This window comes from Phodopus roborovskii, unplaced genomic scaffold (assembly GCF_943737965.1).
Source record: "Phodopus roborovskii unplaced genomic scaffold, PHOROB, whole genome shotgun sequence".
Lineage (NCBI taxonomy): Eukaryota > Metazoa > Chordata > Mammalia > Rodentia > Cricetidae > Phodopus > Phodopus roborovskii.
Window position 1 is genome coordinate 11,846,040 of NW_026126515.1, and position 24,690 is coordinate 11,870,729.

The following is a 24,690-nucleotide window of genomic DNA, read 5'->3' on the forward strand; positions in this document are numbered from 1 at the left end:
ACTTTAATGTAAATTGTCTTAGTTTAAAGTTCACACTTACCAAAATCATATGAGCTATCAGATTGCCTCCAAGGGCTCCGAAAGTATAATATACAAGAGCCTGTGAAAAAGCAGATACATAAATGAACACAGGCCAGTGCTTATTCAATTCCAAATTTAATATACAGTGAGACTTCAATAAGGTTACCTTTGCTTGACTTGAATTAACACCAAGTCCAGAGGCGTAGAGAAAGCCAAGAGCCTGAGGTAAAATGAGGAAAAGTAAATACTTTTACTTTGGTGAAGATGCATACAGTTTTACACAAAGAGTTAAGAATCTTTAAACATGAAAAGATTTGAGTACAGCGATGCATGATGGTTCAGTTAAAGAGCCACAGCAAGACATTCAGCCTTTTACAAACCACATAGCTAAGTGCAACTTTAAGCAAGTCATCAAGTTTAGTTAGAGGGTTAACGGAAAGTTAAGAAGGTATTAACTAGAATAACAAAGCTGAACACACTTAATTGTGGTTCTTACTTCATTCTGTTTTAGCTATAATGAAGATAAAATATCTTTTGTGCTATTATATCAATATATTTCTTTCTCTGTAGGAGGGATGAAAAAGGACAAAAGAGTCCCAAGATAAGCAATCTTAAGAACGAAGAAGGAAGATGGTCATTTCACAAACCATGAATTCCTAAAGAAGCTACCACCAAATGATGAACTGATGAGGCTCTGAATTCTCTTCTGTGCATCACCCTGATGACACACAAGTGATAAGGGCAGAATGGCAGAGTCTGGGAGCTCGTCCATATTTCATCATCCCTTGCAGTTAGGTAAGACAATGATCCTAGATACTGCTGCAAAGGACGTCAACTGTTGCCCAGGTATCACCCTTTCTAAGAAAGCAATCCAGGCAGAGGAGCTCAATCTAATCTGGCAGGCACAGAGTACTGGTCTGGGGGCTGTGCTTGTTGCATCACCTGAATTTGATTACCACAGAGACAGTGCTTGGTGGGGTGTGAAGTCTGCAACACTGTAGAGGTGGACAACTCTACAGAAATTCTGTCTTAAAGCCACCAGTGCCTCTGAAGATAGTATGGATATAGGTAACATAAACTGATTTAATCAAGAGGGGAAAAAGCTTCAGAAACATAAGGAGAACAGTTCAGACAGCATCTGTTTACAACTAAAACGAGACCAAGAAAGCAGCAGATTCATTAAATATTCCAGAAAATAATGGGTATGACCCTGTTACCGTAAAGCCTCAAGAGGACTGTCTCTCGTGTGCTAAATTCTACTATGGTTAGGGGGAAACAGGCACTTTTGCAGGTTGCAGAAATTATATCTATCTTTAAAAATAATTTCACAAATATGAATGTATTCCAACAATGCATTTTTAAGAATAGCTCATATTTTGATTAAACCTGAATTACCAAGTGCAGTTTAAACAGGATGGCAAACTTAAAAATGTATATATGTAAGTATGTATGTGTATGGGTTCTCTGTCTGAATGTATGTCTATGTATCATATGAGTGCAATACTCTTACAGGACAAGAGATGTTGCTGGCTCTTCTAGATCAGGAGTTACAGTTGTGAGCCACCTGGTGTGTGCTTGGAATTGAATCCTGGTTCTCTGGACAAGCAGGCAGTGCTCTTAACAACTGAGCCATCTCTCCAGTCCCCCATCACATGGCCTCTTAAACCTAGGTACCAATCTTTGTAGTCTTTATATTATCAATCGATAACATAACAAAGCTGTATTATTAATGCATAGTGCAATGTGGTACTGAAATTCACCTGTAACATAGCTTAGCTAAAAGCAGCCACTTAAATTTATTAGCCTTTAGCTCCGTACTTGGTTCATAGGAAATACAGATAATAGAAAAATCAACATGATAAGGATAAATGCAGGTAGGACATTTTATAGATGAACTGCATCTACTTCTAACACAGAAACAAACCAATCACCCAATCAAGTAATCAAAGGGCTGTTATAAAAAACAAGTAAATGTAATGCTGTGATGGACACATTATTTTTGACAAAATAAGGATAAAGAAAATTTGAGCTCTGTGCTATAACAATATATTATGGGTATATACAGGCTGGAAGGAGAGAGAGAAGGAAGGAGAGGGAGAGAGCACTTGTGTGTAATATAATACTAGGAGATTGGACCTAGGGCCTTGTACATGCTAGGCAAATGTTCTTCTTGGCTATATCCCCAGTCCTAAAACATGTTATTTGACTTTTTAAAAAAAGATATCAATATTGGGCTGGAGAGATGGATGGTTTGGCTGTTAGGTATGCTTGCTCTTATATCACAAGGACAGAACTCAGATCCTAGCACCATGTGAGGTGGCTGACAACACTATCTCCTGGCCTTCTAGAACAGCCATAACATACACATACATTCTCATTCTCTCTCTCTCTCTCTCTCTCTCTCTCTCTCTCTCTCTCTCTCTCTCTCTCTCACACACACACACACACACACACACACACAAACATGCTCATAAACTAACAGACAGACATACAGATTAAAAAGAATCAAGGTTAACTTTGGGGAAATACTATGAGGAAGAATTTCAGATAAAATCACAATTGCTGCTCTAAGAAATGCTCTTCATATTTCACTCTATATGGATTTAATACTGCAAAACTACAAAAGAAATTGTGGTAAGATGTAGCTATGAAATTATCATTGTTAACCATAAATGTTTTTAGGTGAAGGAAAATAAGTATCTCAGACAGTAAGTAAAATGGTCTGTCAAAAAATTAGTATTTAGAGATATGATGCCATCTACTCTTTTATTGTTGACAGAAGTCAGGCCACAGAGAACAAATTGCTATTAGAATTAAGTGTTGAATATTGGAGAGAGATGGCTTAGCAATTAGGAGCATGTGTTGCTCTTCCAGAGGACCTGAGTTCAATTCTCAACATGCATGTTACTTGGCTCCTACACTCACATGCATAGATACACACACATTCATATTTTACTAAAATGTTAAAATAAATTCAAGAGAAGTGGGGGCTGGAGAGATGGTTCAGTGCTTAAAGGCACTGGCTACTAATCCAGAGGACCTGGGATTGTGCATTCTCAAATGCACATGGTGGCTCACACCATCTGTATCTCTATATTCAGGGGACTGGATATCCTTGAGCACCAGGCACACAAGTGGTGCACAGGCAAAACACCCATACACATAAACAACACCCTTCAAACAAACCAACCACCAACAAAAACCAAGTGCTAGACGCACAGGTTCTCCATGGAAGCTGCACTTACAGTCTGTCCTTTGGGAGAACCTTCCTCCGTCAGTTTCTCAAACATCTCTTTAGCTGCCTGGATGTTCTGTGTGAGGTAATCACCAAACAAAAGAGCATAGGACACTTTCTCCAGGGCTTTGGTATGATTCATGCCTGCTGCCTTTTGAAGATACCGATATGCTCTTTAAACAGAAGCAATCAAACAGAAAGTCAGCTGTGTTTTCAGAACAGCAATTAAAAGATCTTGCATTACTAAAATGTATCACAATTTTCCTATTTTATAATAACAATTTCCTATACATTACTCCTACTATATCATGTTATTTACGTGTGTAGAAAACATCATGGATAGTTTGATTTAGCTACGGGGCCAGTTTCCCTTATGTCTTGTGTCTTGAATTACCTGATTACACTAACAATGATAAAAAAAAAAAAAATCTAATGAGCAGCTACATAAGATTTGCAACTGAAAATTATAATGATGTCAGATAAATATTCAAAGAATTCAAAATTTTCTAACTATGCATAGACTAACAAACCTAGCAGGAATCAAATAGACATAAAATGTTAGAATTCTTTTAGAGTTTTATGTTCTAGGTGAAACTTTCAAAGCAAAGCAAAACAAACAAACAAAAAATAAATAAAAACACATTTGGTGAAAGTCATTTTTGAATCCGGAATAGGCTATTCATTCTTAGTTCTTAGAACAAACTACAACTTTAATCTACTATTGCCATTCTTCTCATTGATCAGACTTATGGTCAGTATGTACAATCTTTTTATTCTAGTAAGTTAAAGTCTGCTCAAAACATATTAAAGTTCTCTGCAACAGTAATTAAGAAATCGTATGTACCTCTGGCCACAGAATCTTAAGAAAAAGCACTCAGTGACTAGCCTTAGAGGGGGCCTGTGCTGGGGGTGCATGGGCTGGACAGTGTCACCTACTCTCTCTTTTGGCTCTTCCTATTGCTTCCATTCAGTATCTTCATCCCAGCTTGATAAATCATTTCTGCTTCCTGCATCTGTCGTCTTTTTGCAGCATCTTCTTCAGCTGACAATAAAATGACACATGTAGTAACTGAATTTCATTTATCTGGTACCAAGCTTACACACAGAAAGGGTCTTTCACCATTCCCAAACTGGACTCTAAAAAACAGCTGAAGTGTGCCCTACACTGACAAAAACAAAAAACACAAAGTCACTATCTTTTAGAGACAGCAAGACCAGACTGCTTTTGAGCATATTTTTGTGTTAGCGATGATAACTTTTGAAAATACAATTAAACTAAAACTTCACATTAAATGCTAAATTCATCTAAATAATAACAAAAAGCTACCATAGAAGAATAGCCAGGAAACTACCATAATATCCAAAGGTCACATGTATAATTACAAAATTATTTAATTATATAAATAAAATCTTAGAAGTTGGCTTTTATTAAACATAGATCTGATTTAGTGTACATGTTCAAGTTTATTTTCTCTCTTCTTTTCTCTCTTTTATAGCCTAGGCTGGCTTCAAACTCCCTATGTTACCAAGGATGTCCTTGAGCTTTTGATCCTGCTGTTCGGAGTGCTAGGATTCAGGCTCGTGTCACCACACCCAGTGTATGTGGTGCTAGGGACCAATCCCAGGGCAGTATGGCAGGTCAGCACTCTATCAGTTACATCTTCAGTCCGGCTCATTACTTTTTCATACTCAATATGACACAGAAAAAAAAAATCATAGAAAAGTTGTGTGTTACTTTAGTTTTAGCTACTTTAATGCAATATTTAAAAGAGAATACAGAACTCATTCTAAGACAATAAGAAGTGAATTATTTTTGTAATAAAGAAAGACCTGTCATATTAGTCATGCTGGCCTGCATCTGAAGATGGCCCATGTCTGATGCTGTCTTTTAGGGATGGCAGGAGTCTACAGCCACGATGTTAGAAATGGTATCTGGAATCACACTGTCTCCAAAACACAGTTTTCCAGTAGAGGGTAGCATTTACCCACAGGGTGGTAACTATATTATATACAAATACATATTTCACTCAAAGCCTTTAAAGACAGTATTTTTTGTTTTTTTTCCTAATCACTGTATGCATTTACCATCACAGTCAGCTTCCATTACTGATGAGTTGTTTTGTATTAATTAGTTGAATAGCCTGCCTCAAGTATTTATAGAACTACCTGTGAATCAATGAGACTGAAGTGTGAAAGGCTGAGAGATAGGTTGAAATAAGGATATTACATGCTCACAGCGCTCAAACTGTTCTTTAAGGCTGTGACCATGTCACCAACACTGGTCCATGTGGAAAAGGACAGCTACAAAGTGCCTTCCAAATGCTGCCCTAGACACAGAGCCCCAACCTGAGCAATACGCACTTTCGCAGAAGCCCCACTTCTCATCTGTCTTGTAGTCATAGGTGGTGGCACACCACAGTCTGCCATCTTGCCTCCCATCTGATGTGCACTCATCATATTCCTTATCCAGGAAAAGGAAAGGGAAGTGGCAGGGCTCCCCGTGTGCCGTACCTTCAATGGCAGTCAAAACTGGACAAACAAAACAAAACATAAAAACAAAAGTCTAAGTATGAACACCTTTGCGATATATGAACTCAACAATGTCAAACTTCAGCTATCAAAATCTGAATGCAAAGAGACATGCTGTGGCTTTATAATGGGAGGAGGAGAGCCAGACCTGATTTGACCGGAGAAGACTTGAGGTCAAGTCCACTTTGTGAGCCTGGCTGACTACTCACATGCACCTAGCTTAGACTTTGAGTTCTTAAGATAAAACAGCAGGGTGTTCAAAGTCTACTAGAAAACTGCCTAAAGGCTGTATTGAGTTTGAGACTGGCCTGTGCTACAGAGTCTCAAAAAGCAAAGCAAAACAAAAAACCCAGCCAAAGAGCTTCCCAAACGCCTGCCTAAGGAGTGAACAAAAACCAAGGCAGACATGAGGGAATTGTCTCTACTGCTAGGATCATTTTCCATTTTTATTTTTCCTGAATGGAGTATAGCAATTTCAATTATCTAAAGCTATACTGGGAAAACGCTTTCCCAGGCAAAATTAGTCATTCATATACTACTTTGTGAAGCACTTTATTAGAGTATTGGAATACAGACTTTTATTAGAGTACTGACCGTATGTACTGGGGATTTAATTATTATTTTTTCCCCCACACTGTAGCTCCTACTAGACTATTTAATACGGCCCCTTTCATGTCAGATAGTTCAAGAACTGACAGCTGATGGGGGATGTCCATATATATATATATATATGTATGTATGTTTCTCTTATTGGTTGATGAATAAAATAAAACATTGATTGGCCAGTAGCCAGGCAGGCAGTGTAGGCGGGGCGACCAGAGGAAGGAGTAAGGAGAGAGAGGGAGCCACACGAGAGACACCATGCTACTGGAGGAGTAACATGCTGGATTACAGGTAAGCCACAGCCTTGTGGCAATACACAGATGAATAGAAATGGGTTAATAATTAAGACAGAGCTAGTCAATAAGAAGCCTGAGTCATTGGCCAAACATTCTATACTTAATATAAGCCTTTGTGTGTTTATTTGGGGCAAAGTGGCTGTGGGACTGGGCAGGACAGAAACCTCCATCTTCAATTTCCAGCTGATATCCTTCCTCTGAAAGGCTAGGTTGTCCTTTGTTTTTAGTTTAAACAAAAGACACCTCTTAATACATGAATTTTAAGAACACATCCAGTATGCTGGGAGAAAGAAATGTTTCAAATGGTTGTACCAGGTGAGAGATGTAAGTCTGCCTCCTGCAAGAGCTGCTGTTCTTGCTGGTCAGGCAGCGGCTTCAAGTATGTCCAGGGCTGTGTGACAAAAGGGGAATCTAACAAGTACAGCCACCATGCATGTCTGCATGTAAAGGGCATGTACCTTCCAAGATTTTTCATATGTTCTAAATCGCTGGTTCTCAACTTGTAGGTCACAACCCACTGAAGGGGTCATTTGACCCACTTGTGGTTGTGTATCAGAAATCCTGCATATCAGGTATGCAGGATATAATGATTCAAGACAGTAGAAAAATTATAGTTATGAAGTAGCAACAGAACTAACTTTATGGCTGGGGGTCACCACAACATGAGGAAATGTATTAAAGAGTCACAGCATTAGGAAGGTTGAGAGTCACTGTTCTAACCTGTTTACCACATTCCTTTTTCTATCAAGTATATGAGTAATAAAAGTCAATAAGTTGATTCTAAAATAAAGGAGTTCTATGATCATAGAGAGCCGGAATATTTCAGATCTAATGTCAAAGTTACCCTTAGTCTTCTACATAGCCCTTTAGCATTCACTCATGTCTGACATTAACATGTTTTGACTGTGGGATAAAATCTTTCGCATGCATAAACTTAGCAAACCATTAGCTTTCCACCAACCCAAAAGCTACAATTGCCATCAGATAACATCTGAACCTGTAACAGTTTTCTTCATTTTGTTTTAATTCTCCTAACCTGTATATCCCCATATTTACCATCATTTGGTTAAAAAGAAAAATGCATTGATTTGTGGTTTTCTTTTGTGACTATAAAGCACTGGAACAGCCTATTCGTCCAGGCAGGCCCTGGTCACTCACATCTGGCTCAGAATAAACCTTCTCAGTCCCTTTGGAGGGAGAGTAATGTTTTGGGTTAACAGCAACATAATTCTTTCCATCAAAGCTGGGGTGTTCTGGAAGCCACTGTCAATGAGTCCCTAGTCTTCCACTAGGTGAAGGGTCCTTCTCTTTCTTTCCCAGAGCGACAAAGTAGAAATACCTCTGTATCACTCAGCAATTCGCTTCTCTGAACTTGTTTGTGTCTGCTGAATAGATCAAGATGCTGGTCGTTCTACTGAATTATTATTTTTGTATTTTTTACTTTGCCATAAGGGAAAATGTGTTTTTTATGTGACATAATCAAAACAGCTGGACAGTATGCAAATGTGAAGGAAAAAAACCCGCAATCATCTTTGCCTACCACTTTAAATTCTTCTTCAGTTAATAAGGCTTTGTAGAAATGTTGACCTTTTCCTTTATATTTGCAAAGATGAAAAACAATGGCTCCCCTGCCCCCCCTTCCATGTGACTCACATGTTTGTATAAATGGGGTTTATGCTCAACACCTGTTTTCCCCTTGGGAGTCTATGGTTTTGGCACACACTAGGCCAAGGTGAATAAATGGCTAGTTCCCAGTCCAAACAGCAGTCTCTCATGAGCTTCCCTGCTGCCAGCGTCTCAAGTGCTAGTCCATTGTGTTCTGTGTATGGGAGCTGGAGGTGTCAAGTGAGTCCTATATGCAAATGGAGCCTGAGAATTCAGGTCAAGAGTTTTCCAGCTCCAGCTCCCCAGAGCAAATACCATGAAGAGTATAAGTGACTGGTCACCAAACCCTGGCCCAGCTACCCAGGACAAAAGACTTCCCTTCCAGTTCAAATAACCGTGACACACTGGCAAATCTACATGTGCATGTTGGCTGGCCCTTGTTTCAGCTTTTCTATAACTTGCAACACTGTTTAGGTGTTGACAGATTGAGAATTTCTCTCTTCCCAGTTTTGGCCAAAACTGTAAATAAATTAAAATTTGTGTTTATACACCGTCTGTCCATCTGTCTCTCCATTTCACTTATAGGGTGTGTGTGTGTGTGTGTGTGTGTGTGTGTGTGTGTGAGAGAGAGAGAGAGAGAGAGATACATGAGTGCAGTGCCTAAAGAGCCCAGGAGAAAGCTGGAATTACAAGCAGTTGGGGGTTGCCTGACCGATGCTGGTTAGATTGTCTGTGAGAGCACAGTCTGCTCTAAACTGCCGAGCTGGGTACAGGCAGGGGCTTTGGAGATGCTGACCCTCCTGAGACAGGACCTCAGTCATCTGTGTCTAGTTTTCTCTACCTGTACACATGCACCCTTTCCCTTCATTGATTTTGCTCCGAATCCTTTTTGTTGTATAAGTGTTGGCTAAGCTTTGATTCCTTCTAGGACATCACCAAAGTCTTGGATACCTCCATTCTTGACCTCTCACATAGGATTCACTACAATGACCAGGACTCATTGAAATGTGCTGAATGCACGGCTAGGTAAGAGGAGGGAAAGGGCAGGGCATGATAAGCCTGGTGCACAGGAAGGTGGGCTTTGGGACCATATGAGGCAGCAACTGGGGTTTTGTGTACATGAGAGGAAAAGTGGCCTGTGGGAACTGAAAATAAGGGTTTAACTCTAGGAGAGTTGGCTTGGATCCCCTGGCTGCTGTTGTTGGTTTTACTGGCTACAGAAAGGGAAAAAATAAGAGTAGCTCAGTTTTGCTTTTGGTCTGTCCTCCAATGGGCCTTAATTTTCCAGGCTGGACCACAGATGTTAAAGTTGACACTGTTCTCTCCTCTAAAGGAGTGTATGCTTGTGCCTATGGGGGTGGGGGATAGGATCAAATCAGGTCCCAGGGCTGAAGAAAAATGGCAGAGAAGCCAGTGGACAAAAGAGCTCTAGGCAGTTTCCAGTCTAGGAGCCCTCATTGCTTGGCAGTCTTCCTTTCTGTACTCATACCAGCTGGGTGCTCTCTGGCTTCTTTGAGGCAACACAGCCAATGCCAAATTAGGGGAGGTATGAATAAACAGTGGTGAGGGGGGAAATGGAAAAAGGATTTTTAGTGGAGCTTTATTTTTGTGGTTAGACATCTTGGATATATGGTAAAATTTTCTACAAATTAGAAAGCACTTAAGACTTCATAAATGCTAGAGGTATCACCGTGGTCAAGAGAAACTGAAGAAAGAGTATGTTACTGAGACGGCAACTTCCTTGGTTTTCCCCAGCAGCATGGGCTGGACTTTTAAAACTGGAGACTGGTAACAAGTCTCAGTAGCTGATGTTCTGTATAGAGGATGTGGATTTGTCTCTTTAAGGGGGAGACAAGAAGAAAAAGAGGTGGTCTACAGATGGAGATATTGTTTAGGACTTTAAAATTCAGGTTTTGTTTGTTAATTCACTCTTGCGAAACTGAAGTTTGATCCCTCCTTCCCTCCTTGGTGACAAGGTCTCACTGCATAGGCATGGCTGGCCTGGAGCTCACTTCAGAGACCGGACAGACCTGCCTCTGCCTGCAGAGTGATGGGATTAAAAGCATGCGTTACCAGAGTCAGCCAAAGGCTGATTTCTTAGGAGGTGGATGATTTTCCAGCTTGACTGTATCTTGCGTAGGTCAGTTAAGATTCTAAAGACTGACTAGACAAAAAAAAAAAAAAAAAAAAAAAAAAAGCTTAGGAAAGCCTGGCTTATTCAACTCCCTGGCCAGAAGCACCTTGCTGCCTATGCTGCTAAGACCTGGTTTTTTTTTTTTTTTTTTAGCTCTGAGTTTAGAGGCTTTAATTGCCTGGACTTGATTCTGAGCCAGAAGCCAATACTGCCTAGGACAGGCTTTCAGCCCCAGTGGGAGCTGTGCCCATTTGAAGGAGGAATGAGCTCAATGAAGAGCACTAAGGCTCCGGAAGACTCCCACATTTAGGACACTGCTCAGGGGCCCCACAGCTATGAAAAAGCCCTATTTTTGCAGGGCTGGCTGGCCTGAATGGCCACATTCCCATGCTCACAGGGAAGGGCTCAGTTGGTGCTGGGACCCCTGAAATCCAGCTGCTGACTGGCTGGCCACTTCTGAAACAGACAGCACTGTGATTGTGATTATCGCTGAAAGCTACAAGTTTGGGGCAGGTACACTACAGAGACCATGATCCTCTGCTCACTCTAGGCAGGCCGACGGGATTCCTGCAGAGCAAGTCTCATTGCTGCTGACCTTGTGGTTCTCTCCCCATCAGCTGCAGTGTGCTGCAATGGACTGATGACCACTTCCTGTCCCACAGAACCCAGGAAAATCTGAGTAATTACAACTCACCTCTGAATGGACTGATAAATGACAAGTAATGAAGGTGAAAGTAAGAGAAACATGAATTTATTTTTAGTGTTTGAAAATTCAGGGTTTTGTTGTGTTCAGTTTCTGAGCACTATGTCCTCCTGGTGAAGTTACACAAAAATATTTTTCTGTGGCACTGTCCTGTACCTCCTCCATATACTCCTCTAAACAAAGGCTGTAGATGAAACTAGGGAATGGCTGAAAAAAAAAAAAAAAAAAAAAAGAAGTATTCCATTTCTGAATGGAATTACTGATTTTCTAACAACTGAGCAAAATAAACTGAAACCCCTGCATGGAGGAGGCAAAAGGGAGCAGAGGGCATTCACGATTTCTAGAAACTGCTTCTAGAAGCTGCTACTGTGTCCTGAAGACAGGTTAGCTATGAGAAGGCCGTGTGTGACCCAAGCTCCCACTTCCCATACAGAAAGCCTCCAGATCCTTCTCAGACTCATGGGTAGGGCCTGGGTTATAGACATCACAACCACGTAAAACCTCCTAGCAAGTTCTCTGAAACCAAGGACCAGAGTAGGAAGACTATGAAAAGCCATCATGGTAGAAGGTCACATTGTATCACTTAATGTGCATCCTGCTTGAACAGTCCACTGTCAGCTCCTTGGTTCCAGGGCTGTCATATATACCATATGGGATGGGACATCTCATAACACTACCTGAACCCTGGAAGGTTGTTGGATCTACTTCAACCTACTAGACATATAAAACTGTGTCTGAATTGATGCTTTGGGCCAGGTTAAAAAGCAAAAATGTTAAGATAGAAAGTTATGGAGGAAGCCACCTGGCTTTCTAACAGATGTATTATATCAAATAGGATTTGCTGTAATTCACTAGAATAGGACTCCTAGACCACAAAGCAGCAGTCTGGCCTCATCATTACTGGGTCTTATTGATAACACCTCCCATCTATAGATGCCTTGGGCCAAGGACCACAGCGGGAAAGACTGAGCTGGGAAGAATTAACCTATCAGCCTAAATTCTATCCTTGAAAAGGTCTGTTGACAAGGATTGCCCTTAGCTGGCATGTGTGAAATTATTGATTTCTGATGAGATCCCACCACCCTGCCTCTTCAGAGTGGCTCACTCAAATTATACAAACAATATGACTCATACTGAACACTTACATTCTCTGCCTGCCTGAAACTTTGGTATGTGCTAGGTACACAGTTGTCACCTTGCCAGCTCCCAAGTAAAAACTTCAGGTATTCTGTTAGCTCCAGCTTAAGGTACTGGGACTCTAATGTTTGCTATGTGTTAGTATAACTTATTGCTAGAGAGTTAAGGCACCTGTTGTGACACCCCTGGGAAAGGACCCTCGGAAGCTCCCCGACTTCATGCACTTCTTCCTTTGCTGATTTTGATTTGCACTTTAAAATTAATTGTGGGGGGAGAGGCATGTGCATGCCACAGTGTGTGCGTGCATGTGCGTGCATGTGTGTGTGTGAAAGAGACCAGTCAATGTTTCTCTTTCCACCATATGGATTGAATCCAGGTTGTCAGGCTTGACAGCAAGTGCTGTGCTCCTGTGCTACCTTGCTGGACTCCTGTGTGCTGTCGTGCATGTGGTTGTATGAAGTTAGTTTATCAGAGTATAGCTATGAATACAACTCCGTGCTAATTCCTTAGATTCCTCCCAGTGAATTAGTAACGCTGGGGCTGTAGCCTTGCTAACACAGTAGGAAACATTCAAAGAGAGGTATGAAGGCAAGTGTGGCTGGGGTCATGTGAGAGAAGGGGATTAGAGGGAGAGGAAGTTGGAGGGAGATAAGGCCTTATCAGGAAAGGTGAGAAGTTTGGATTCTAAGAGGACAGGAACCCATGAGAGTGAGCAGAAAGTTGGTTCTGCCTGCCTGCCTGCCTGCCTGCTGTCAAGGGCTGACTTTAAAGGAACGAGCTGAAGTCTGAGCAGGAAGGGAGGTGTAGAAACTGCTGCAAAAGACTAGTTGAAGGAGAGCAAAATTTGGTAGCTGGGCTTGATCAAGGGGTAGAAAGGGCATTTTAAGGTGGAAAGGTCCAGGGCTGTACTGCATGCTTGGGGAACTTTGAAAAAGTGTGTGTGTGTATGTGCGTGTGTGGTGTTTAGGTGAGAGTATAGAAGATTTGCTGTACTGTGCACTGTTCAGATTCTGCATATCATGGTAAGAAGTGTGCACTTCACTGCAGAAGATGGATGAGAGGCAGTAGCGTACATAAGGAAGCTAAATTTTAGGAAGATTACTACAGCAGCAACATAAACCAGAAGCTGCCAAAAGGAGCAATCTAGAAGGAACTGTCACAAAACCAAATTCCAATGTAGCTGAGTGGAACACACCAAGCCATGCAAACTCATGCAATGTACATTACATATTAAATATGCTTAATTGCATAAAATTTCATGCATCATGAATAAAGTAAAAATTAACTTTATACAACCACATACACATGTGTGCACAGTACACACAAATCATTACTGAAAACTAAAACGAGTCAAACAGGTGAATGTAATGTTTATAAAGTTGTTGGTATAACCACCCACAGAAATCACAGAAGAGATAATTAAAATACTATTCCAAATCCATAGTGAACATACCCTGGAGACAAAAAGATTCAGAAACCCCTATCATCTGTCGTTTTTTAACTGGCCTAAGAGACAGACTTGACCAGATCCCTTATAAACATGTTAGTGACAGATCAGCCATCAAGTATGTTAAAGGTACAGAAAATATAACAGTACTGACTTCTGGAACATCTTACCAGGATGGACTTGGTCTGTCTAAACTGTGTATTCGCACAAGCCTCAGATGTGTGCAGGTACTCTCCGCCTTCCTAAGGTACAGTTCCTCATGTTGTGGTGACACCCAATCATACAATTACTTTCACTGCTACTTCATAATTGTAATTTTGCTACTGTTATGAATCATAATGCAGACATCTGCCATTCAGGTATCTGATATGTGACCCCTGTGAAGGGTCATTTGACCACTCCCCCCACCCTACAAGGGAATGTGACCCACAGGTTGAGAACCGCTACCCTAGAGGGTATCTCAAATTTTATGATCATCAGAGAATGAACCAGAGACATCTAGTCAACATGGCTCTCTTCTGTAGAAGGGACCCTTCACAGTGTCCCATGTGCAGCCTTGTACAGTATGATCTGGCTAGAGTCCATTCTGGATGGAGGCAAAAAAGGAGCCTGCAGGAGTCCTGCTAGCCATGGACTTCTCTTCCTTTTCTGTGTCTTATGGCAGCAGATTCTTGAAAATACGCACCATGTCTGGCAACGGGTAAGGACTCTTGATTCTTTGTTCAGTTTGTCAAACTCTTTTCATTACCTCACCTGTGATACTTATTTGTACTGGAGGTATAAGGATAAACGCTAAATTACCTAAACTTAGCTATTGAAAAGGCCCATGAAAAGCCCCAATAGTAGTGTGAATTCTTGGTGTCCAGGCAGGGTCTAACTCATGGAAATGAATCCAGGTTTTCTGGAGAAGTGGCTGAGGTTAACCTTTAGGTTAGGAAATACACTGAATTTGAGACATACTATTCGGCCTGAAAAAAGTCATTAAAGATCACCAGCATCCAGTCAAAAGGACAAAGGCATAACCTAAAGGTATTCCCCATGGACAGGAGTAAGATACCCTGAGCAACAAGAATGGCTGTAGAGAGTGAATTGGGAATAACCAAAGATCAGGGGTTTGTGACGAGGTGGGAGAATTTAAAAAAAGCCCGTTGTTCTTCCTTCAAGTTTCTGCACATGCAGTTCCTAGAATCTTAAATTCTCTTGGGGACAGAGAATTCCCTTCTATATGCCAATGCGAGTGGGAGCCAGGACTCCCAAGTTACCAGACTGGAACTAACCACACGGTCAGAGGGTTGAAGCCTCATCCACTGCATCATCAGAGGAGTGGAAGGCGACCCAGCTTCCATACAAATCCCAGAGGACTGAGTTCCAAGAGGGTCTCAACACCTGAGAGAATGGAGGTTGCTGGAGGGTGGTGTACCCAGAGGGTCATGGAAGCTCTGCTCAATCTACACATTTCCTGTCTGGCTGTTCACCACTGTCTTTAATATACTTCATAACAAATGGGTACAGACAAGTCTATTCCTGAGTTCTGTGAGTTGCTCTAGCAAATTAACTGAACCTAAGGATGATGTGATGGGAACTCTGGCTTACAGAGACTATTAGAAGCACATGCAACTGGCATGTGCTTGAGCAGGTGGCAATCCTGTGGGGCCAAACCCTCGACCTGGGGAATCTGATGCTATCTCCAGGTAGAGTGATAGGACTGAGGTAAATAAGAGGACAACAAGCAACATCAAATGTAAACACCCACTGTAGAATTGCTTGCTTGCTGTGTGGGGAAATACTGACCAACCGGTGAGTATAAGAAAATTACCTGCATTTGTTTCTTTTCTCTGTATTCTTACCAATGCTTAAACACAAAGCTTGCCAGACTATTCTAGGATGTTGTCAACCATTATTTTAGTTGAAGGATTAAGGCACTTTTAATTTTTAGGAAATGATTTTTCTATTAATGAGTACAACAGAGTACCAATTGGATTGATTCCTGACAGTGGCTGGCAATGAAGTGCTGCTGTGATCATCCAGGAAGTAACAAAGTAAATGGCCAAACGGTAGGCACAGCAGAGTGGGGATGTGACCAACCTTTAACACATACTGTTTTTAAGATCAGCTTTCATTATAAAGCTACGAAGCAGGCACAGGTTAGGAGAAGGAAGATTAGGGTTCAGTTTCAATGGAAGAAGGTGAAGACCTAAATCAAATCACCTAGGATGAGTGAAAAGTTGCAGGATGATGAAAAGGGCAGTAAAAATCCCAACACAGTTCTGAAACCACACTGAAAATTCTGTGTTTCTTTCTTTTTGTCCCACCTTGACATGTAATTTTAGAAATAAATTTACATGCTAGTATACAAAAAAACCACCAAGATATTACTAGAAAATACATGCAATTTTATCTATGAGTTCAGGCCATGTAACAGCAAATCTGCATGGTGAATATCTGATTTGCTAAAACCTTGAAAGTCTGTAACCTACATTTTGTATGTTCGATGTGGTTAATAGTCAGCAAGACCAATTTTCCTTAGCATTTGTCTAGATTCCCTTGTTTTATAGTTTCAATGGTCTCTTCCTAACATCAGGAGAAATCAAGCAGAGTGTCAAGGTTACCTGGTTTTCGGGCTCTCTTTGCATCTTCATAGCTTTTGCTGCTTAGACTTGGAGATTCTACAAAGCTGATTTCTTCGCTGACAGTGACTTCCTCCTCAGTCTTGGAGCTCTCTTCCTCATCCTGAAGAGGAGACTCCGCTTCTGGTTCCTCAGAATCAACAAATATCTGGCCAGCAACCACTCTGCCTGTGGTGGAGTGGTCCTTCACTGACTCATCTGCTGGCAAAGAACTCTGAGAATATAAAATGCATTTGTTACTCATCATCTGTACCAAGACTCTCTCCAAGCCAATCTGACCACTGCTTTGATAAATGTCTACCATGTCTCCTTCAGCTCCGTGATGTGCCAAACTCACATCTGACTATGGATAGGCTCTGATGTGCTCATCAGAGGCGGGGCTGCACCACATGACTGGCTGTGAATTTCAACCCAGACGTTACTTTCCCATAAGCTTCTTTAACCCTGAAAGTCTGGATTATGTCCTTCTTTACACTTACTCATCCTACTTTATACCTGCCCTTGGTAACTCTGTATTATGACTTCCTGTTTTTATCTCTATTCCTTCTAATCTAGAGATCAGGGTTCATAACTAGCAGGCCTCCTGGACACATGAGAACCAGCTATACCGACACATAAGGACATGCATCTCCTGACTTGAGTTTTAAAATTACATCAAATGGCATGGCGATATAGTGATGCACACTCTTAATCTCGGCACTGGGGAGGCAGAGGCGTGGATCTCTGTAAGTTCAAAGCCAATCTGGTCTACACTGTGAGCTACAGGCCAGCTGAGACTATATAGTGAGACCTTATCTCATAGACACATTCACAAACAAAAGTGGGCAAGGTGGTGTGCACCCGAAATGCCAGGGCTTGGGAGAGCAAAGACAGGAGAATAAGAAATTGTAGGTCAAGTCATCTTCAGTTACACTGTGAGTGTGAGGCCAGCTGAGACTTTAGGGGGGAAAAAAGACATAAAATCGATCTTTCTCTGGCCACCAAAACTGCTGTCTTAGAGCTCTTATGTGTGAATGTCCACTATCCACACAGCATATTCAAATTGAAGTTGAAAGTGATTCTAACAGCCCGCATTCCTTAGGGAAATTCTTGTTATTCTTTCATAGGTTAGTGATTTTTTTTTTAAACCAAAAGAGTTAGAATGAATACTGCTACCTTCTTATCTGCTTTAATTTTGTTCTTCAGAATCAGTATGTCCTTTCTACAGTGTATAACTCCTGCCTTTAATTTGTTCAGTGTAAATCTTAGCACCTACCTTGGAATCTATGGATTCATCCTGGTTACTTTCGTCATCTGCAAAGAAATTTTAAGACAGATTATCCTTTTTGTCAGGAACTATAAATGTTAAAAAGCACATAAAAGAAACCATGTGCCCCCCACACAGGAACCCAAGGATTTCAGGAATTATATGCGAAAAACTTGGAGGAAGAACAAATACACAACAGATAATAACCAGTCACTAGATAAATGAACCTAGATTATTCATTCATTTATTTAGGCTTTTTGAGACAGGGCTTTGGCGTATAGTCCTGGCTGTCCTGGAACTAGCTGTGTAGACCAGGCTGGCTTCAAACCCACAGAGATCCACCTGCCTCTGCTTCCCGAGTGCCAGTATTAAAGGTCTGTGCCACTATCGCCTGGCTAACCAATTTAAAAACTGATTATATTCAAGTATTTCACAAAAGTTTAAGGGGAAAATTTCCCCTTTGTTTTCCACATAGGGAAACCAGAAGGTTCCCTTCTCACTCCCCCAAACCAGCCTCTTCTTGAGATTCCATCTCAATTTATAAAAACAAAGCTCTAATTTCACACTCCAGGTTTTTAGCCATTGCTTCTCTGCTGAGGATCTGGAGTTAATAGGTTAATTCTGAGTAGGATCTTGTTGTTTCACCAATACAACCAAGGATGGCAACAAATGATAATTGCCATTATTATTCAGTGGGGTTAAAACATATTTAGACAAATATATTTAATATTTGTGGCCTACTTTGTTAAAGAGATGTCTAGATACAGGTCAGACGTGACACCGAACTATCATGTGTTAATTGTATGAGAGTATTTATTAAATCACAGGTTTTTTTTTTTTTTATGTCCATGTGTCTGGGTGGGTGTCTATGGAGGCCCTGGGGCTTATGGATAGCTATGGGTTGTGTGACAAGTGTCAAATTCAGGTCATCAGGAAGAAAACAAACACGGTTAACTCCTGAACCATCTCCTCAGATCCAAGAAATCAATAGCTTCTTTTCTGGGGGTGGGGCGGGGTGTTGAGACAGGGCTTCTCTGTGTAGCTCTAGCTGTCCTGGAACTTGCTCTGTAGACCTTGAACTCACAGAGATCCGCCTGGCTCTGCCTCCCAAGTGCTGGGATTAAAGGTGTGGTGTGTGTCACCACTGCCTGGCCAAAATCAACAGCTTCTTAAAAGGTGTAGGTGTGTGTGTGTGTGTGTGTGTGTGTGTGTGTGTGTGTGAGAGAGAGAGAGAGAGAGAGAGAGCGAGCGAGCTTGAGTGCATGTGTGGATATAGCTCAGTGGTTAAGATCACACTGGCTGCTCTTGTAAAGGACTCAGGCTTGGTTCCCAACACCACATAGTGGTTCTCAGGAGATTGTGACTCCAGTTCCTGGTGAATGTGACAACCTTTTCTGGCCTCCATGGGCACCAGAAATGCACATGCTGCACAGGCATATGTGCAAGCAAAAACACTCATACACATAAAATAAAACCAAACCTCAGAGAAAAAAGAAATCAAAAGCTTATGTTAAAAAACAAAACCCAAACAAACAAAAAACAATGATTCCAGCCATTATTTTGAATGCACATGGGTAGCTTAGTTTTCTTAGAAAACAGTTTTTTAAAATTATCCTTTACAAGATTTTTGGCTGTTTCCACTAGTCTTGGTGGCTGTTTATACTGCTCTCTATAGAAACCGGCAACAATTCAACGCCAGGTGCAAGTGTTTGACCTTCGTAGTCACTGCCAATGTAAAGACAAATAGCCACATGATCTTCTCTTTCCTTCTTATCTTTCTTAAAACGATCTGATTTTACCCTGAATGGGGCATTGCTATCACCCTCACCTTGCATAAACTATATGAGAAAGTCACAGTGAAATTCTATTACACCACTCTTTACTTACACCACTCTTTACTGAAAAACGTGGCATTATTTTTGTTTCAGATGGTTGTACCATAAGGGTTTGAACTTTATACATCTTATTTTGTTTTGCATATCTGAGAAAAAATAGTCTTCCAGTGGAGTTTTGACAGATAGGTTTCCAATTTTTTTTTTTTTTTTAAAGTAAAGTATAGCTACTATTTAGATCCACTTGCTTTAAGAAGACCTTCACAATGTTTTACTTTTGCAGGTTGGAGGTAATGGTGGTAAGTATGGCATGCCTTAGTCTTACAGTGCCCATTACTGTGGTCCATGAGTTAACAATCATCCTCCTTCCTAGCTTTTTGAAGATCTAAATGGTTCAAATGCAGTCCTCAGTAAATCTCTTGCTCAGGGAAGGAAATCCATATCTATTATGCATCAATGTTGTATGTACAAACATAGTTTGCTAATCACAAATACCAACTATTTAGTACACGAAGAGTAGGTACCAACTGTGCAAATTTGTCTAAGATATATCCCTATGCACTGGGCCTTTGGACTTGCTGCAAATGCAAATCACTAAGTCAGTCAGAGACAGCTGGCAAGTAAATACTATAGATACCTACAAATAAATATATATGATACACATCTGAAACACAGAAAATAGTGAGGGATTGGAGGAGCAAGATTGGAGGAGAAAGGATCTGTGACATCAGGCTGGTTTCATGTGAATTGCATCATTCTTTCTTCCACAAACTAGGAGCACATACTAAGATGACTTGGTCAACAAAACAGTTTTTTCCTCAGTCTCTTAAACAGGAAAACCTACTTCAAATAGTAGCTTTAAGGATAAACTAAAGCTATTTTCTTTTACCAGTTGATATTTACACATAATACCTTAGAAATGGTTGCTGGCAAGTGACACAAGTTAATTCTGAAAGTAGTTTTCAAGTAAAATCAAAGACACCGACATTGTGCCTAAATAGCAAGTGCTCAGTAATGCTAGAATCAGGCATTACATTTCATCAGCTACAGATGCAAAGCAAGAAGGGAAAAAATGCAAAAGGATTTCAATGAAGAGTTCCAAATGTCTCATTCATCAGTATCACGTCTAAAATGTAACTGTCAAACTACTTTAACTAACTGTAAACCTATTCTTGAAAAAAAGATCCATTCTCATTTCTGTTATACCAGCTTACATGACCAGGGGCATTCTGTCGAGGATAGGTTACATTACATAGTCATCTTGATACGTGTCATGTGTAGTAAACAGAGTAGTCCGCCTCCAAACAAAAAGAACAGCGAGTATAGTGGACAGGGAACAGCTGCCCTGCTTCTGCTTTGCTTGACATTCTTCTGGATCCCAAATCTGAGGTTTGGAAAGCCGAGACCTGGCTTCCACAATACTTGTTTGGACACACATGGCTCAACATGAAAAGCTTGCTCAACCTCTATTTCTTAGTCTGTCAAAAGGGAATACCACTATGTGTCTGTTGGCTCACAATGCTGTTGTGAGGTACAGGTAAAACAGTGAAGCTGCCCTCTGGAGTTCTGTATTAGTACAACTTAACCTCAAATCCCTGGCAGTCTTGCTAATGTAAAGACTGTAACACTCATTCTCCTAATCTCACTCAGTCCCTCCTCGCCCTGGCTTGGACTGAACCACCTAATGACACTATCAATAAGGTACACTCCCAGCTCCAATAAAGCCTGTATTTCTAAGTGAGAAAGATGAACACTTTTACCTTTCTCAAAGATATCTCGAAGATAACACTATCTTGAAAAAATTAAGGAGAAATATCTGTTTTAAACCTTCCTTTCAATTTATTCATTTACAAGAAAAAGAAAGCATCTCTAATACGAGAACCATGCTTTTACATGTCTCGAAGCCATGTTTAAATAGTAGATATGTTTACTAACACAGATGGAATGAAGGCCAGCTTTATTGGGTAGACATAGTCTATGTGGTATGGCTGCTAAGTCCAACCTGCTCTGGATGACATTAATATTAAACATAAAATGACCATAAGAATCTGACTTTTATTAAGAACAAAGCTTTAAAATCTCAATTTCAAAAGTGAGACAAAAAATCCTATGTAAATAAGCAACTGAATGCACACCATGGAGAACTTTCCTACACTTTCCGAGGACTATGTTGTGTGTTCTTTGTGTACTTTGAGCTCTTGGCATTGGAGACTATAACCAGTTGAGAGGTATTCTAAAGTGCTTAGCACTCAAGTGTTAAATCTTAGGGTTGTAAACTCTTTAAACTCAGAAAATTGAGTTTCAGGGGGATATGTGCTATGTTGTTCAGTTACTGGAATCTTCAAACTTTAGTGTGAAAAACCACAGAGCTGGTTCATATGTAGGTATGTGGTATATGCTAGACCTCACACTGTATTATTAACAGAATCCCAAAGGGAATTCAGTTGCAGTAGGTCCATCAGGTACTTTACCCAGGACATGCAACAGCTCCACTTCATACATCCTTTGACCAGTAAGTGCTAAAATTTCTGCAGGAGTCCAGTATTGTATAGTCGTTAAGGATTTGATGATCAGCACAAACTGTCACCTCAAAGGGAGCAGAATCGACCTCAAGCATGATGCCGGCAGTCAAGTGGCTACCATATGCTAGCCACTTTTGAAATGGTATCTAATACACACATGGTTCTAACACTCTTATTTTAGAAGCAGGATGATTTTATGGCTTTCATCTACAACTAGGACAGAGAATTTGGGGAAAAATAAAATTGACATTTATATTTTCAGTGTTCCAGAAAAAAAAAAAAGAATGTAAAGCCACCCAAAAGCTGTCTTATTAAATGAAACTGATCAAAATCTCAAAGTCTTTCTGTAACCAATGTTTATCAACACTTAAAACAGGGTATGTTTAAAAATAAATAAACATTTTTTTCCTGATACAGGCAGATCAAAACATTAAAAAAGAAAGTTCTTTGCAAATAGTGTAAGTCAGCCGGTTGAAAAAAATCAATTAATAATCACACGGATTTTTGTGGCTACAGAAAATGGCTAAACTATTTTCTATTCATTTTGAAAGAACCAAGTCTCTCTCAAAAATCATTAAAATCACTATCTAAAAACTCAGAACACCGTGGCAGAGGTCACATTTTCCCCAGGAAGGTTTATTTAAAGTGTGTGTGTGTGTGTGTGTGTGTGTGTGTGTGTGTGTGTGTGTGACAGTCACAACAATTCTACCAGAGGTTTTTTCTTTAAAAACCAGACTAACAGACCAGGTGTTGAGCAATCCCTCCACGCCACTGTCAACATCCTAGTCCTGATGAACCCTGCTCTGCACAAAGTGACAGCTCCAGGTAATTCAACTGCAAACCCCAGGGTGTCCCAGAGCCTGAGCACACATCACCTACGCGAGGGTTGAGGAATGCCGGTGGGTCCACTAAGCCAGAAGTCAGGAATCCCTCCCCTCCAGTTAATTCCTCATTCGTCAGAAGTCACCTAAAGTTTGCTGCGTGGGAGACTTGTGGGCAGGGTGAGCAGCCCTTCCTCACGCCCAGCTTCACAAGCACCCCCTTTGGACCAGGACAACCGAAGCCCAAGGCAAGAGCGAGTGACAGTCGCGGCGAGGAGAGACCAGATTCCGCGGAGCCCCCGGCCCTGTCTCCACCGCGGTCGGGGGGCGGTGGCTCGGGGCCTGCTGCCCGAGGCCCGATACTGACCGGAGGACGCGGTCGCCGAGCTCAGGAGCACCGCGCAGAGCAGCAACGTCAGCCCGACGCGGACCTGCATCCTGTTCTCCGAGGTCGAGAGCCGTCGCGGTTACCGCGACCAACTCAGCCGCTGCCGCCTCACCGCCGCCTCGCCACCGCCTCGCAGCCGCTCTTCCTGCTCAGGTTCCTTCTTCGCCCCTTCCCAGGCAGCCCTGGCCCAGAGCGCAGCCAATCCAAAGCCGCCGCTCCGGCCTCCTTGTCCAATGGCCATGCTCGCCCCGCCCCGTTTATGGGCATGCCCCCTATGTCATCTCTTAGCCAATCATCGTGCACGATTCTCACACCAGCTTTCCCGGTTGGGCCACGGCCTCACCGACATGGCCCCAGCTAATTGGTAGTGCCTGAATCAGCGCGTTAGGCAAGGCCTGGGATGAAAAAAAAAAAAAAAAAAAAAAAAAAAAAAAAAATTCCCCTCGCTCAGGACTACAAGTCCCACAATGCACTTCATGGAGTCTCTCGGCCGGTGCTCTTGGGAGATGTAGTTCAGAATAGCGCAAGCATACAAGCCGCAGGTAGCTGAGAAAGTGAGGAGGAACTGTGCTAGATACTCAAGGAGAGCATCCAAGGCACTCTGTTGTGTTTGAACCAGAACAGAAATCAAGGAACAGAAATCACACGGTTAAAAACGGTTGCTAAGGATTTCTTTGTAATTATTTTGAGAATTTGAATTAGACATGCCATGAGTACTGAGAAGTACACAATAGCTACCTTAAAATTTTAAGTATTTTTAGAATTTAGTTTAAAAACACAGCTTTTTTTTTTTTTTTTTTTTTTTTTTGAGCTTGGGTAAAGCAATACCTGTAGTTTACAGAGGCTGCAGTACAAGAAAATGCTGCTAATACCCGCCCCCCCCAATAAAACAAAGAAATTGCCCCCAATTCCTGTGTTCATTTTTTGCTTCCAGATCTACTAGCCACTCAGTAAATGCATCAACAGGTCTACAAAACCTCTTCAAACACTTGTCCTCCTTCTTCTCTTTGGAAATAATGCAACATTCTTTTCTTCCTTGACTAGAGATGGGATTACATGGTTGTGTGGAGAGAGAGGTGAGAGCCAAGGCATTTCAGACTTGGAGATAGTTATGTAATAAGTACCGATGCTGTGCATGTCCCCTTTGAATAGCGGGGCAGCATCTTGGTGCTCTTGCGGTCGTCTTAATCAAATTGTGTCGTTCTGCTAAGATTTATTTACCAGCACTGGCACACAAGAACTCATCTGGCATTTGGAGGAAGTCCCCTATATCAGTGTCTTGACGTCTTTGAACAGTTCTTTCCTATCTTCTTGACAGTCTTTATTTTTAGGAAGATGATAAAAATTAGCTGCAGCTCATTTGCATCAGTGGAGATGAGGAAAAGACATATCACAAATTCTCCTCTATGCCCGTGTATATGTGTGTATTTGTGCGTGTACAAAATGTAAAGGACAGAGGTTGATGTCAGGTATCATCTTGATTGATCTCCACTTTGGTTTTTGAGATGGTCTCTCACTCAATATGGGACTTGGAGATTCAGCTA

General features: G+C 41.3%; 1 protein-coding gene across 1 annotated transcript in view; it reads right to left on the minus strand.

Moving 5' to 3' along the window:
* The window catches only part of Sel1l (SEL1L adaptor subunit of ERAD E3 ubiquitin ligase), a 45,379-nt gene extending 22,082 nt beyond the window's left edge, over positions 1 to 23,297 (minus strand). Inside the window, exons 1-8 of the mRNA XM_051196151.1 lie at positions 23,126 to 23,297; positions 17,593 to 17,630; positions 16,320 to 16,551; positions 5,618 to 5,785; positions 4,193 to 4,298; positions 3,267 to 3,429; positions 188 to 241; positions 41 to 100 (exon numbers count right to left, since the gene is read on the minus strand). Coding sequence (XP_051052108.1) covers positions 41 to 100; positions 188 to 241; positions 3,267 to 3,429; positions 4,193 to 4,298; positions 5,618 to 5,785; positions 16,320 to 16,551; positions 17,593 to 17,630; positions 23,126 to 23,195 — 891 coding nt within the window. The 5' untranslated portion in view covers positions 23,196 to 23,297. The remainder of the gene's footprint in view (positions 1 to 40; positions 101 to 187; positions 242 to 3,266; positions 3,430 to 4,192; positions 4,299 to 5,617; positions 5,786 to 16,319; positions 16,552 to 17,592; positions 17,631 to 23,125) is intronic.
* Between the last annotated feature and the right edge of the window lie 1,393 nt (positions 23,298 to 24,690).